Genomic DNA, 13,692 nt, shown 5'->3' on the forward strand with positions numbered 1-13,692 from the left:
ATTCGTCACTCCTTCTTCCTAGTTTGTCTTCGTCTAGAAGCTTATCTGAAACCTGTCCACCATGGGTGACCCTGCTGGTATTTAAAATACCGGTGACATAGCTTTCAGAATCACAGCAACTCACAAGCCACCACAGTACAACAAACTGACATACGAGTGTTGGTAAAAACAAACAAACAAACAAACAAACGTATTAGAGGAGGTAAAAGAAGGCAGGAGTCTGGAGTACAGTAAGAGGGAATGAGACCCTGACGGGAAAAGTGAGGACACATTGGACTTGTATCAGACAGGGCCTTTCAACCACATTAAGAAATTTATTTTGAATCAAATTTCCAAGAAAAGTCGTTGAAGAATTTCGTATTTGTTGTTCATTTCAAAGCCCAGGAAAAAGGGACAGAGTAACAGAAATTAGAAAATGTATTTTAAACTCATCATCTTTATGATACAAATTATAATTTACACTAATAAAAATAATTTGAAAATACTCCCTATGCATAGTTTTGTGATTTCTCCAGAATTATTACACAGCCTTTGGGTTGCTTAAGTTACTCATAGAGAATTAAGCTATCTAGCTACCTTTCTACATATCAACAGATCTATCTTATTTCCATAGGTTGTTTTTTGTTTTGTTTGTTTGTTTGTTTTTAAAGAGGAGGGTAATTCAGAAAGTATTGCTACTAGGGTTCCATATCATACATGCATGAATTTATTCTAATCGTATTTAATATGTCTCTGCAATCAGTGGATGGCTAAAGACAAGTTCTCTCAGTAAATACCTTGGTATTAGTCTCCTTGTTGTTGTGAAGTGCTATCGAGTCGATTCTAACCCATAGTGACCCTGTATAGAGTTTCCAAGGAGCAGCAGGTGAGCTTGAACCACCAACCTTGAAGTTCAAGTGACTTTGCAGTCTGATGCATTAACCCACAGTGCCACACCAGGACTCCTAAGGATGCTTTAAAAATAATAATAATGATTCAATCAAAGCAATGTCTTCTGAGGGAATCTACTGGACTAATTAAATTGAAGGCACAGAGGGTGGATTAGAAGGGTATGATGAGTTTTTTGGTGAATTACAAAGGGATAATCTTGCTAGATTTTGTAATAGGACGGAGTCATCATGAGAGCTAATAAAGTGATTTTAAGAAAACTGAAAACAGCATAATCTGAGAAAAAGACCAGGAAAATTGTGTTGAGGACTTTTTGTTCCCCCATCATGTTAATGCACCTACCTACTTAATCTTCAAAGGTAGCCAGCCTATGAGAATTTCATTGGGGAACCTTACCCAACTCTTCTTAAGCCCTGATCTTTTCCCTTCAGAGTCTTTTTGTTCCCAAAACTCAAGGAACAGGTAAAATGAGCATGGTTTGAGTTCCTCGAGGAGGTTCAAACTGCCATTTTGATGTAGTAGAAATCAAACAGCACAGACTTTTTCAGGGAAGGTTAGAGAGGTAGAATCACAACCTTCAGAAGTGTATAGACCTGGATGGGGAATGAGATATGTCAGGAAATAATAACTTCACATTTTGGTATTTTTGTTTAATACAGGTTTCTAGAATTTTGTAGCAGTGCGTTTTTACTTACTCTCATAAGTTTCTTTCTTTGAAAAGTAATATAAACCAGGCTTTTATGTTAGTACTTTGAGATACTTTCTAAATACTGATTCTTTTAAGCAAAAGAACAGTAGTAAAATACCCTAAAAGTATTTATTTTACTATAATGAATACTCTTTACAGATACTTTATTCCTCACTCACTCACTCCCTTTTTACTCCAATCTCTCTTTTTTTTCTTATTTCAACAAATATTTATGGAATGCCTATTGTTGCTGTTTTGGTTAAGTGCATTGAGTCTGTTCCAACTCATAGTGACATATATAGGGTTTCCAAGGAGCAGCTAATGAGTCTGAATTGCCAACCTTGTGGTTCAAACAGACTTTGCAGTCCAATGCATTAACCCACAGCACCTATACTTGCCCTCATTTTTCTTAGTCTAGTAAGGAGACAGGCACACACCAAAACACCACACAAATAATTACCTACCATTGAGGTAGGTGTTATCATAGGAAAAGTGAACGATTCTGTGAAGGCATTTAATGGAGAATTTAACCTGGCCAGAGGAGTCATGTTGACTAACTTGAGGAATGAGCAGGATAAAACTAGATTAAATGATGTGAGAAAAGGGTGAGGCAGGAAGATAGTGGTGTCTTGAAGGAAGGCTTTCTATCTCTCCAATTGTTTTTAAAGAAAATTCTATTCAGTACCAGTTAATTTCCATCAGAATCATTTTTTCACCTATCCGTCCTCCCACCTGGACCCCCAGCTTATTTTCCTGTGTATTTGTGTATGTGAGTTTGTTTTTAAATATATTTCATGAGTAAAGCAAATTGTTGGATTTTAATTTTTTTCCATAATTTCCGTCTCCTAATTTAATGTTGTTGTTAAGTGCTGTTAAGTCAGTTCTGACTCCTAGCGACCCTGTATAGGGTTTCCAAAGCTTTTAAAATCTTTGCAGGAATAGAAAGTCTCATCTTTCTCCTGTTCTAATTTAGTAAGAGTGCTTAACTTTTTATATAAATCATCATAACCCATAACTGTATCATTTGTCACATTTTATGCTTCTTCATGCGTACTGGGTCATCCCTACAACTCCACATAATTTTTATCATATTGACTCTTGTGTTTCAGTAGCTTGAGAGGTATATAATCTGTTTTAAATTATGATTACAAAATTTACCCTTGTATATTTCTGAAAAGAAATGTCCTTGTGGTTTATGGGAGACATTGTGTTTGCTCTAGAAAATATTTATATTTGCTTGCAAAATCACTTGATATTCCAGAGGGCTGCCACTCTTTAAAATAACACTGTTCTCTCACCTTTTGGTAGCATTTCCTTCACTCCTATTAACATTAGTCTATTTTTTCCAATCTGCTGATGAAATCTTGTTGCCAAAAAAGATGAAAGAGAAAAAAAGAGCCCTGTTGTTGTTAAGTACCGTGGAGTCGGTTCTGACTCATAGAGACCCTCACAGGGTTTCTGAGGCTGTAAATCTTTACAGGAATAGAACGCCTCATCTTTCCTCCCACAGAACCACTGGTGGTTTTGAACTGCTGACCTTGTGGCTGGCAGCCCAATTCGTAACCACTACGCTACCAGAGCACTAGTAGTTATTAAATGTCAGCAAAGAACAGATGTTTATATCGATTACTTCATTAAATCTTTGTAATAATCTTGTATCATTTGTGTCCTTTAAAAGGTAAGGGAATTGACATGAGTAATGTGTGGCACGGAGTCCTGGGATGGTGCTGTCAGGTAATGCACTGGACCGAAAGGACAGTTCGAACTACAAGATTGGTGGTTCAAATTCATAAGCTACTCCTTGAAAACTCTGTACAGGATCACTATGAGTCGGAATCGACTCGGAGGCACTTAACAACAGCAACAACAGTGTGTGGCACTGTAAGATAAGCACTGGGCTGCTAACCACAAGGCTGATGGTTCCAACTCACCAGCTGCTTCTTGAAAACCTTATACAAGGTTATGTACAATGGCATGTAACAACAATGGTGAACATTAAAGGACCTTTGGTAGCATAGTGGGTTATGTGTTGGACTGCTAACCACATGGTCATCAGTTTGAATCCACAAGCTGCTCAGTGTGAGAAAGATGAGAGTTTCTGCTCCTGTGCAGATGTATGCTCTAAGAAATTCTGTACTGGGTGACTATGAGTCAGAAGTGCCTTCACAGCACACAGCAGCAGCAGAAAGCAGTAGGAATCAGAAATTAAACCCCGTTTATTTTACCCAGCAAACACTTGTAAGTACTTAGTCATGTTGTTGTTGTTAGGTGCTGTCAAGTCATTTCCAACTCATAGTGACGCTATGACATAACGAACTCATAGTGATAGAACAGAACAATTTTATGATTCTCACAATTGTTGTTATGTTTGAGCCCACTCCTGCTGTCACTGTGTCAATCCATCTCATTGAGGGTTCGAGGGGCACTTCCATATTTTGCTGACCCTCCACTTTACCAACCATGATGTACTTTTCCAGGGACTGGTCCCTCCTGATAATTTATCTGAAGTATAAGAGATGAGCTCTCACCATACTGGCTTCTCAGTAGCATTGTGACTGTCCTTCTTCTAATACAAATTTGTTTATTCTTCTGGTAGTCCATGTACATTGAATATTCTTCTCCAACACCATAATTCAAATGCATCTGTTCTAGTTTTCCTTAGTTATTGTCCAACTTTCACATGCATATGAGGTATTGAAAAACCATAGCTTGGATAAGACACACTTTAGTCATCAAACTTTCCTCTTTAATACTTTAAAGAGCTGTTTTGCAGCAGATTTGCCTAATTTAATACATTGTTTGATGTCTTGACTGCTGCTTCCATGAGTGTTAACTGTTGAAGTCTTTGACAATTTCTATCTTTTCTTCATCATGATGTTAGTTATTGGTTTAGTTATGATGATTTTCATTTGTTTTTACATGGAGGTACAATCCATATAGAGGACTGTAATCTTTGATCTTTATCAGTAAGTATTTTAAGTATTTTTCCCTTCCAGCAAACAAGGTTATATCATTTGCATTTCTCAGGTTAACATTTTTTTTGTACATTCCTGATGACACACTGTTCTTCAATAAACCAACTTCTCGGATTATTTGCTCAGAATACTGATTGAATAAGTATGGTAAAAGAATACAACCCTGACACACATCTTTGCTGGTTTTAAAACATTTGTATACCCTTGTTCTGTTCTATGTGCCTCTTTCATGTGTACAGGGTCCTCATGAACACAATCAGTGTCATGGAATACTCATTGTCTTAGTTATCTGTTGCTGCTGTAACACAAATGAATGACTTTAACAAATAGAAATTTATTCTTACCATTTGGAAAACTAAACGTCTGAATCCATAGTACCAGCTGTCTCCTTTCAGCATCTGTCTTGACATCAATAGTTCCGTAGGCCTAGGAACTTCACAGTGCAGGAACTCCAGGTCCAAAGGGCACACTCCACTCTTGGCTCTTCCCTCTTGGCAGTAGTAGGTCCTTCCTGCTTTGCACAAGTCTTGCTCCTTTTATATCTTGTAAGATACACTCCCTTGGGAATCTGAAATAAATCAGCTCAGGGTTGTGGTGGGATTAAGAGCAGTGTCACTATGAGTTAGAACCAACCCCAAGACACTTAACAACAACAACAAATTTCTCCCTCTATCCTATTATTGATTTATCACTTCAAATCATATCATGAGGATAGCTACATCTCAGCTGCCAAACCACTGAGAATCAAGTTGTCACAAAACCTTAACTATCACAGTGTTTGCAATGTTATCCATGGCTGGTCATGATCTACACTGTTGAAAGCCTAAGCATGGTACATAATGTACAAGTAAACTTGTTTCTGGTATTCTCTGCTTTCAGACAAGGTCCATCTGACATCTGATATCCCTAGTCCCCATGTCTTCTTCTGAATCCATTTTGAATATCTGGCAGTTCCCTGTTGATGTTCTGTTGCAACCATTTTTTTAATTATCTTTAGCAAAATTTTACTTTCATATGCTATTAATGTTATTGATCAATGATTTCCACATTCCATTGGGTCACCTCTTTTTGCTATGGGCATAGATATGTATCTTTTCCAATCTGTTGACTGGGTATCTATCTTCCAAATGTATTGGAGAAGGTGAGTAAGCACCTCCAGTGCTGCATCAGATTGTTGAAAGATTTCAACTTGTATTTTGTTAATTTCTGGAACTTTTTCACCAATGCTTTCAATGAATCTTGGACTGCTTCTTTCACTACCATTCATTCTTGATCATATACTGCCTCTTGAAATGATTGAACATCATCTGTTTCTTTTTCCAAAGAGACTGTGTATTCCTTCCATATTGTTTTGATGCTTTCTACACCATTCAGCATTTTGTCCAGAGAATCCTTCAATACTGTAAGTCAAGGCTTGATTTTTTTTCTTCAGTTCTGTCAGCTTGAGAAGTGCTGGCCATGTTCTTCCCTTTTGGTTTTCTAACTCAAGGCCATGACACATTTCATTTTAATACTAATACTTGACTCTGTCTTCTCAAGTTGCCCTTTGAAATTTTCTGTTCAGCTCTTTCACTTCTTCGTTACTTCTATTTACTATAGCTTTTCTATGCTCAGGAACAAGTTTCAGAGTATCTTCTGATATCTACTTTGGTCTTTTTTTTTTTTTTTCTTCTATTTTTAATGACCTTTTGCTTTCTTCGTATTTAATGTTCTTGATGTCAATACTTCTCATCTTCATTCATTTGTGACTAATGCATCAAATCTGTTCTTGAGTTGATCTCTAAAGTGGGACATACTCAAGGTCAGGTTTGGCTCTCATGAACTTGTTTTAATTTTCTTCAGCTTCAATCTTAAGTTACATATGTACAATTGGTAGTCTGTTTCATGATCGATCTCTGGCTTGGGTTTGACTGATGAAGTGATCTTTTCCACCGTCTCTTCCCACAGATGTAGTTAATTCGATTCCTGTGTATTGCATCTGGTGGAGTTATTTGAAAAAGGTATTTGCATTGAATAAGTCATTACAAAATTCTATCATGTGATCTCTAGCATCATTTGTATCACCAAGGCCATATTTTCAAGTTACTGATGTTTACTCTGTGTTTCCAATTTTGCATTCAAGTCACCAATCAGTGCACTTTGTTTACATGTCAATTTGATCGAAGTTGGTATAATTCTTAATTTCATCATCACAGCTTTAGATTTCGGTGCATAAATTTGAATAATAATGGCATTAACAGGTCCTTCTTGTGGTGGTGATAGTGGTGTGCAGTGGAGTTGGTTCAGATTCATAGTAATCCTGCATAGGGTTTTCAAGGCTATAAATCTTTATGGGAGCAGAAAGCCTCATCTTTCTCCCATGGAACAGCTGGTAGTTCCGAACTGCTGACCTTGAGGTTAGCAGCTCGACTTATAACTACTGCACTATCAGAGCTCCTTGGTCCTCTTTGTAGATGTATGGATATTACCCTATCACAGACTAGCATTGTATTTCAAGATAGATTTTGAAACAGTCTTTTGAAAATCAAACTGAAGCCATTGCTCTTGAATTTGTTATTCCCAGCATAATAAACTGTGTTTGTCAAATTGAAATGGCCAATAGCAGACTATTTCAGCTCACTGATGCCTAGGTTATGAATATCTATGCATTCCATTTTCCTTTTTGGACAACTTTAGATTTTTCTAGATTCATATTGCATACATTCCAAGTTCTAATTATTAATGGATGTTTAGAGTTGTTTCTCCTGATTTTGAGTTGTGCCCCATCAGGAAATGAAGATCTCGAATGTTCCCCTGTGTTCATGTCATTATACTCAACTTTACTTTGAGGCGGCTGCTCTTCTCTCATCATGTATTGAGTTCCTTCCAACTGGAGGGGCTCATCTGGCACTATATCTGACAATGTCTCAATGCTTCTCATAAGGCTTTCATCGGCTACGCATTCAAAAATAGTCCACCTCTCCATCTACTTAGTCTGTCTTAATCTACATGCTATGCTGAAACCTGTTCACCATGGTTGACCCTGATGGTGTGTAAACTATTGGTAGCATAACTTCCAGCATCACAGCAATACACAAGCCACCACAGCATGACAAACTGATAGACCAGTGGTGACTTACTTATAGGTATTATTTTATTCTTTAGGATGGATGAGTAAATATAACATTAAAAGACCCCTGTTCTCACAGTTCTAGAGGTTAAAATCCCAAATCAGGCTTTTGGCCACATTGATTCATTTGCTGTTGGTTTCCTGGTTCCCTCCCTTAGAAACAGTCCTTACATGATGACATTCCTCACCTGTGTGTTTGTATCTATGTCTCTTCAGGTCTTTTTATAATTCAGAATTGATTAGATTTAGAATCCACTGAACACTGACATGACATCATTAATTTAAGACCCAGTTTCTGAACAATATCACATCCACAGGTACAAGGGTTGGGAATTCAACATGTTTTTCAGTGGGACTTAATTCATAATATGCGCTAATCTCCTATATACTTATAAATCAACATGTATTATTTTGAATCACTCCTTTTCTCACAAAATTAACAGCCTATGTGTCACAATGATTGGACACTCCGTTGCTAACCAAGAGGTTAATGGTTCAAACCTACCCAGTGGCTTAATGGGAGAAATACCTGGAAATCTGTTCATATAAAGATTGTTGTTGTTGTTGTTGTTATGTGCCCTCGAGCCATCGCTGACTCATAGCAACCCTATGCACAACATACAAAACCTTGCCAAATCCTGCACCTCCTCACAAATGTTGTTATCTTTGAACCCATTGTTGTAGCCACTGTGTCAGTCTATCTTGTTGAGGGTCTTCCTCTTTTTGCTGACCCTCTACTTTACCAAGGATGATATCCTTTTCCAGGAACTGGTCCCTCCTGACAACACATCTGAAGTATATGAAATGAAGTCTCACCATCCTCCCTTCTAAGGGACATTCTGGCAATAGTTCATTCAAGACAGATCTGTTTGTTCTTCTTGCAGTCCATGGTACTTTCAGTATTTTCTGCCAACACCGTAATTCAAGTGCATGGATTCTTTTATGGTCTTCCTTATTCATTTACAGCTTTCAAATGCATATGAAGCAACTGAAAATACCATGGCTTGTGGCAGGTGCACTTTGATCCTCTTTGCTCCATAATACTTTAAAGAGATCTTGTGCAACAGGTTTCCCCAAAGTAATATATCCTTCTATTTCTTGACTGCTGCTTTCATGAGCATTGATTGTGGATCAAAAAAAAAAAAGAGAGAGAGAGAGAGAAATTTTGACAACTCCCATCTTTTCTCTGTTTATCCTGATGTTGTTTATTGATTCAGTTGTGAGGATTTTCATTTTCTTTTTACGTTGAGATGTAATCCATACTGAAGGCTGTAGTTTTGAGTTTCAAGTCCTCTTGGCTACCAGCAAACAAGGGTGAATCATCTGCATATCGCAGGTTGTTAATGAGTCCTCTTTCAATCCTAATGCCATGTTCCTCTTGATTTAATTTCTCAGCATACGGATTTAATAGGTATGGTGAAAGAATATAACCCTGACACACACCTTTCCTAATTTTAAATCACTCAGTATCCTCTTGTTCTGTTCAAAGAATTGATTTATGTACAGGTTCCACACGAGCACAATGAAGTACTCTGGAAGATCCATTCATTGCAATGTTGCCCATAGTCTTATGATGCACATAGTTAAATGTCTTTGCATAGCTAATAAAGCACAAGTAAATATCTTTCTGGTATTCTCTGCTTTCAGCAACGATGCCCCGCATTCCACCTTCTCTTCTGAATCTAATTTGAATTTCTGTCAGGTCCTGTCACTGTACTGTTGCATGTGACATAAATGATATTGTTCAATAGTTTGTGCATTCTATAGGGTCACATTTCTTTGGAATGGGCAGATGTCCTTCAAATTTTTTTTTTTTTGCCATAGAGGAGAGGAGTGAGTGCTTCCAGTACTGCATCAGTTTGTTGAAACATTTCAATTGGTATTCCATAAATAAACGGAACCTTGCTGTTCACTGTTGCCTTCAGTGTAGCTTGGATTTCTGCTTTCTATACCATTGACGCTTGATCATATACTCCATCCTAAAATGGTTGCACTTTGGTCAATTCTTTCTGGTACAGTGAGTCTGTATATTCCTTCCATTCTCTCTCTCTCTCTCTCTCTCTTTTTTTTTTTTTTTTTAGTGCTTCCTGCATTATTTAATATATTGCACATGTTGTCAGTGTTGTTATGTGCCCTTGAGTTGGTTCTGATTCATAACAAACCTGTATAGGGTTTCAGAGGTAGTTCTGAACTATTGACCTTGCAGTTAGTCATCCAGTGCTTATCCTACAGCACCACAGCAGGACCCATTTTGCCTATAGAATCTTTCAATATTGCAAGTTGAGATTAATTTTTTTTTTTTTTTTCTTCAGTTCTGTCAGTCTGAGAAATGCTGAGCTGCTTTTTCCATTTTGGTTTTCTAACTCCAGGTCTTTGCACATATCCTTAAAAAAAAACAAAAAAAACTCTACTTTGTCTTCTCGAACTGTCTTTTGAAATTTTCTGTTCGGGCCTTTACTGCATCGTTTTTTTCTATTTGCTTAGCTAGTCTTCATTTAAGAGCAAGTTTCTGAGTCTCTTCTGACATCCACTTTGGCCTTTTCTTTCTTTCCTGTCTGTTAAATTACCTTTGTTTTTCTTTATGTATGGTGTCTTGATGCCATCCTACAACTCTCCTGGTCTTAAATCATTAGTGTTTAATGTGTCAGATCTATTCTTGCTCTAAGTTGCATGTTGGAGATTCTCATTGTTGCATTTTGGCTCTTGTAGATTTGTTTTAATTTTCTTCAACTTCAGCCTGAAATTGTTGTGCTTGTTAAGTGCCATTGAGTTGGTTCCAACCCTGTATAGGGTTTCCGAGGAGCAACTCGTAAGCTTGAACTGCCAACCTTGCGGTTCAAACCAACTTTGCAGTCCAATGCATTAACCCATGGTGCTATACCAGGACCCCTAGTATATGACCAATTCATGATCTGCTCCAGTTTGCTACTGGCCTTGTTTTGGCTGATAATCTAGAACCTCTCTGTCTCTTCCTGTAGATGTAGTCAGTTTGATTCCTGTGTATTCCTTTTTGTGAGGTTCACTTTTATGTTGTTGTTAAGTGCAGTTGAGTTGGTTCCAACACATAGCGACCCTGTATAGGATTTCCAAGGAGTAGCTGTTGAACTTGAACTGCCGACAATGTGGTTCAAACTGACTTTGCAGTCCAGCACATTAAATCCTAGTACCACACCATGACTCCGAGAGACACAAATCATAATTATATAAGAATCACCTGGGAATCTTGTTAAAATGTAGATTATGATTCAGGTGCTATTGATGTTTGGAAAAAGGTATTTGCAAATAAGAAGTCAGTGGCCTTGCAAAATCCAATCATGCAATATCCAGCATCATTTCTATCACCTAAGCCTTATTTTCCAACTACTGATCTGTCCTCCTTGTTTCCATTTCAATTATCATTAATTATCAGTGCATCTTTATTGTATGCTTGTTCAATTTCAAGCTGAAAACATTGGTTTTCAATTTCTTCACTGGCTTCGTTGGTTGGTTGGTCTCGCTTGTAGATGTATAGATATTATCCTATCACAAGTAGCATTGTACTTTTAGACCAGGAAGAGTTCGTTTGATGATGAATGCGACACCATTCCTCTTTAATTTGTCATTCCTGGCATAGATTCCCATAAAGATTACTGCCTAGAAAATTCTCTGGAGCAGTTCTGCTGTGCACATTGGATAGCTGTGAGTTAAAAATCAGCCAGATGGCACCTAACAACAATAGACCTTTCTAAGCATCAGATCACCTGGTATGTCAATGCTCCTGTCAGAAACACAAAGCAAATTTTCAAATTCCCTTTAGTAGTTTCTAAAACCTCACCTCACTCTGAACTTCAGCTGCCTTTCCAGTATTTTTACAGACGATTTCCTCTCTCATTATATTCATTATGTTCTCCATGGTGCTTTCACACTATATAAATATGCCTTAGACCTTTATATATATATATATAATAGATGTGCTTTTGGTGAGTTTCATAATAATGGAATATTTGTGAATAACATCTAACTTTGAATGAAAACATTGTACTAAAATCATTCTATTGCATCTTGTAACCTGAATAATTACACTTTATGCATTTTGTTTATTTGTTATTTTTATTTATCAGGCTATCTAATGTCTAATGTGTGGAGTTCTGGTGTGGCTCTAAAGGATAATGCTTTGGACTTCATGGTCAGTTTGAACCTCATGGTCAGTGGTTCAAACCCACCAGACACTCCTCAAAAACCCTTTACAGGGTCACTGTGGGTTAATGCCCTGGACTGCAAAGGTTGGCGATTCAAGCCTACAGCTACTCCTCAGAAACCCTATACAGGGTCACTGTGGGTTGGAACTGACTCGAAGGCACTTAGTAACAACTTAAATGAGTCAGTGCTGACTCAATGGCACTTAATAACAACAAACAAGGTGTGATAAACCAGATAGCAATATGGCAGATCTTCCATGAAGAAAACTTATTGCACTTGTTACTAAACCTATATATATATATATATATATATATATATATGAAATAAAGAAATGAAATAGTGGGTAATAAACTACCACTGATAATGCTTGCTGCTGTTGTTAGGTGCTGGTAAGTCTGTTTGGACTCTCAGCAACCCTGTTCAGGGTTTCCACTGAGCTGCTGGTGGGCTTGAACAGCCAATCTTGTGGTTAGCCGTCCAGTACTTGTCCTTCTACACCATACCAGGATTCAAGCAAGATTAATCTTTTACTTAAAAGATTAATGGGACTGAGTTGAAACTATTGCTAGTGAGAAATACGTTGTGCCATTTATAGGGAATGTGATCTAGACCACAAGGCAATATATTTAAGAGCTTGTATGTTAAGCTGGAAATGCACTCCATTACATAAGAAAGTTATTGTTTCCAGGGATTTGTTTCCCTAGAGAAATTTAAATTCAGTAACCAGAGGGCAGGGCAAGGTTGTTCGATATCAAGAATACATATTAGATGCAAGTAACACTTGAGAATTATAATCAATTTTCTTTACCCGTACATTTGGCTATTAAATTCCATTTCTTTTAAGAGAAACTTTTGTTCTTATGACCATTTGTACATACTTGATAGTATGGATTTATATATTTATGGTATATGTTTTATAAATGATCAGTTAATGTATCTTTATTTTTTTTCTGTGTAATATGGTTGGTATCTCTGGGTCTTTTTTAGGTGTGTGACTTGGCTTTTAGCCTGAAGAAAATGCTGATTCGACACAAGATGACTCATAATCCCAATCGTCCACTGGCAGAATGCCAGTTTTGCCATAAGAAGTTTACAAGGAATGACTACCTCAAAGTGCACATGGACAATATCCACGGTGAAGCTGACAGCTAATGGTAGCTGTAAAGCTATGAAATCGTTCAGAAGGGCTTCTAATATGATTCCCAGATTTCTCGCACTTGATCAACATAGCAGAAGTAGCCAGAAGTAACTCAACTGGTCTTAGAGTTCTTATTTGTCTGCTTTTAGGATCTGTACGTACACATGCACATAGTCTACTTTTAACAAAAAATGGTAAAGATGGAGAAGAAAAAAATATTTATGCTTTGTAACCCTGCAAAAATACTCCGTGTGTTTCATCTGATAAGCAATGAAGAAAGGAGTCATGGATTTCTTTTATATACATGCTAAGCAAAGATCATCTCTCATTAATGAAGGTTATTAGCATACACCACCATTACACCTTTTTATTTTTATTATTGCCCTATTTTGTATGTGTGTGGTGCTTATTCCAGCTGGTTTTTGCTGATATAGCCAGAAAGAAATCAAGATATCCATATGTTTCATTGCATATAAGGGCAATCGCAAGAGTTTTCAAAGTTTCAAGCTATTTTAAGATTTCCTATTTTATGAAGAAGCAAACAAAAAGTTTGCCCTATATAATAATACCATCAGTAGGTTCAAGTAAAGAGATAATCAAAGAACTCAAACATCTATGAAAATAATTCTTATTTTATAAAAGTCTCAGGAAACATTTTCTTTCATCATTGAGATGTAGATATTCTCTGGAATACTTTGATGAGATCTGCATAAAC

General features: G+C 37.1%; 1 protein-coding gene across 3 annotated transcripts in view; it reads left to right on the forward strand.

Annotated features, from left to right (window-relative positions):
- PRDM5 (PR domain containing 5) overlaps positions 1-13,347 on the forward strand; it is a 371,490-nt gene extending 358,143 nt beyond the window's left edge. For 2 of the 3 annotated variants that reach the window (XM_006866281.1, XM_006866282.1), the window contains one exon: positions 12,827-13,274. In XM_006866281.1, the coding sequence (XP_006866343.1) occupies positions 12,827-12,991 (165 nt within the window). In that variant the 3' untranslated portion in view covers positions 12,992-13,274. Of the gene's footprint in view, positions 1-12,826 lie in introns of all 3 variants that reach the window. The other variant, XM_006866280.1, reaches the window with a different exon arrangement.
- Positions 13,348-13,692: the final 345 nt, after the last annotated feature.

Source organism: Chrysochloris asiatica, unplaced genomic scaffold (assembly GCF_000296735.1).
Source record: "Chrysochloris asiatica unplaced genomic scaffold, ChrAsi1.0 scaffold00088, whole genome shotgun sequence".
In the NCBI taxonomy this organism is placed as follows: domain Eukaryota; kingdom Metazoa; phylum Chordata; class Mammalia; order Afrosoricida; family Chrysochloridae; genus Chrysochloris; species Chrysochloris asiatica.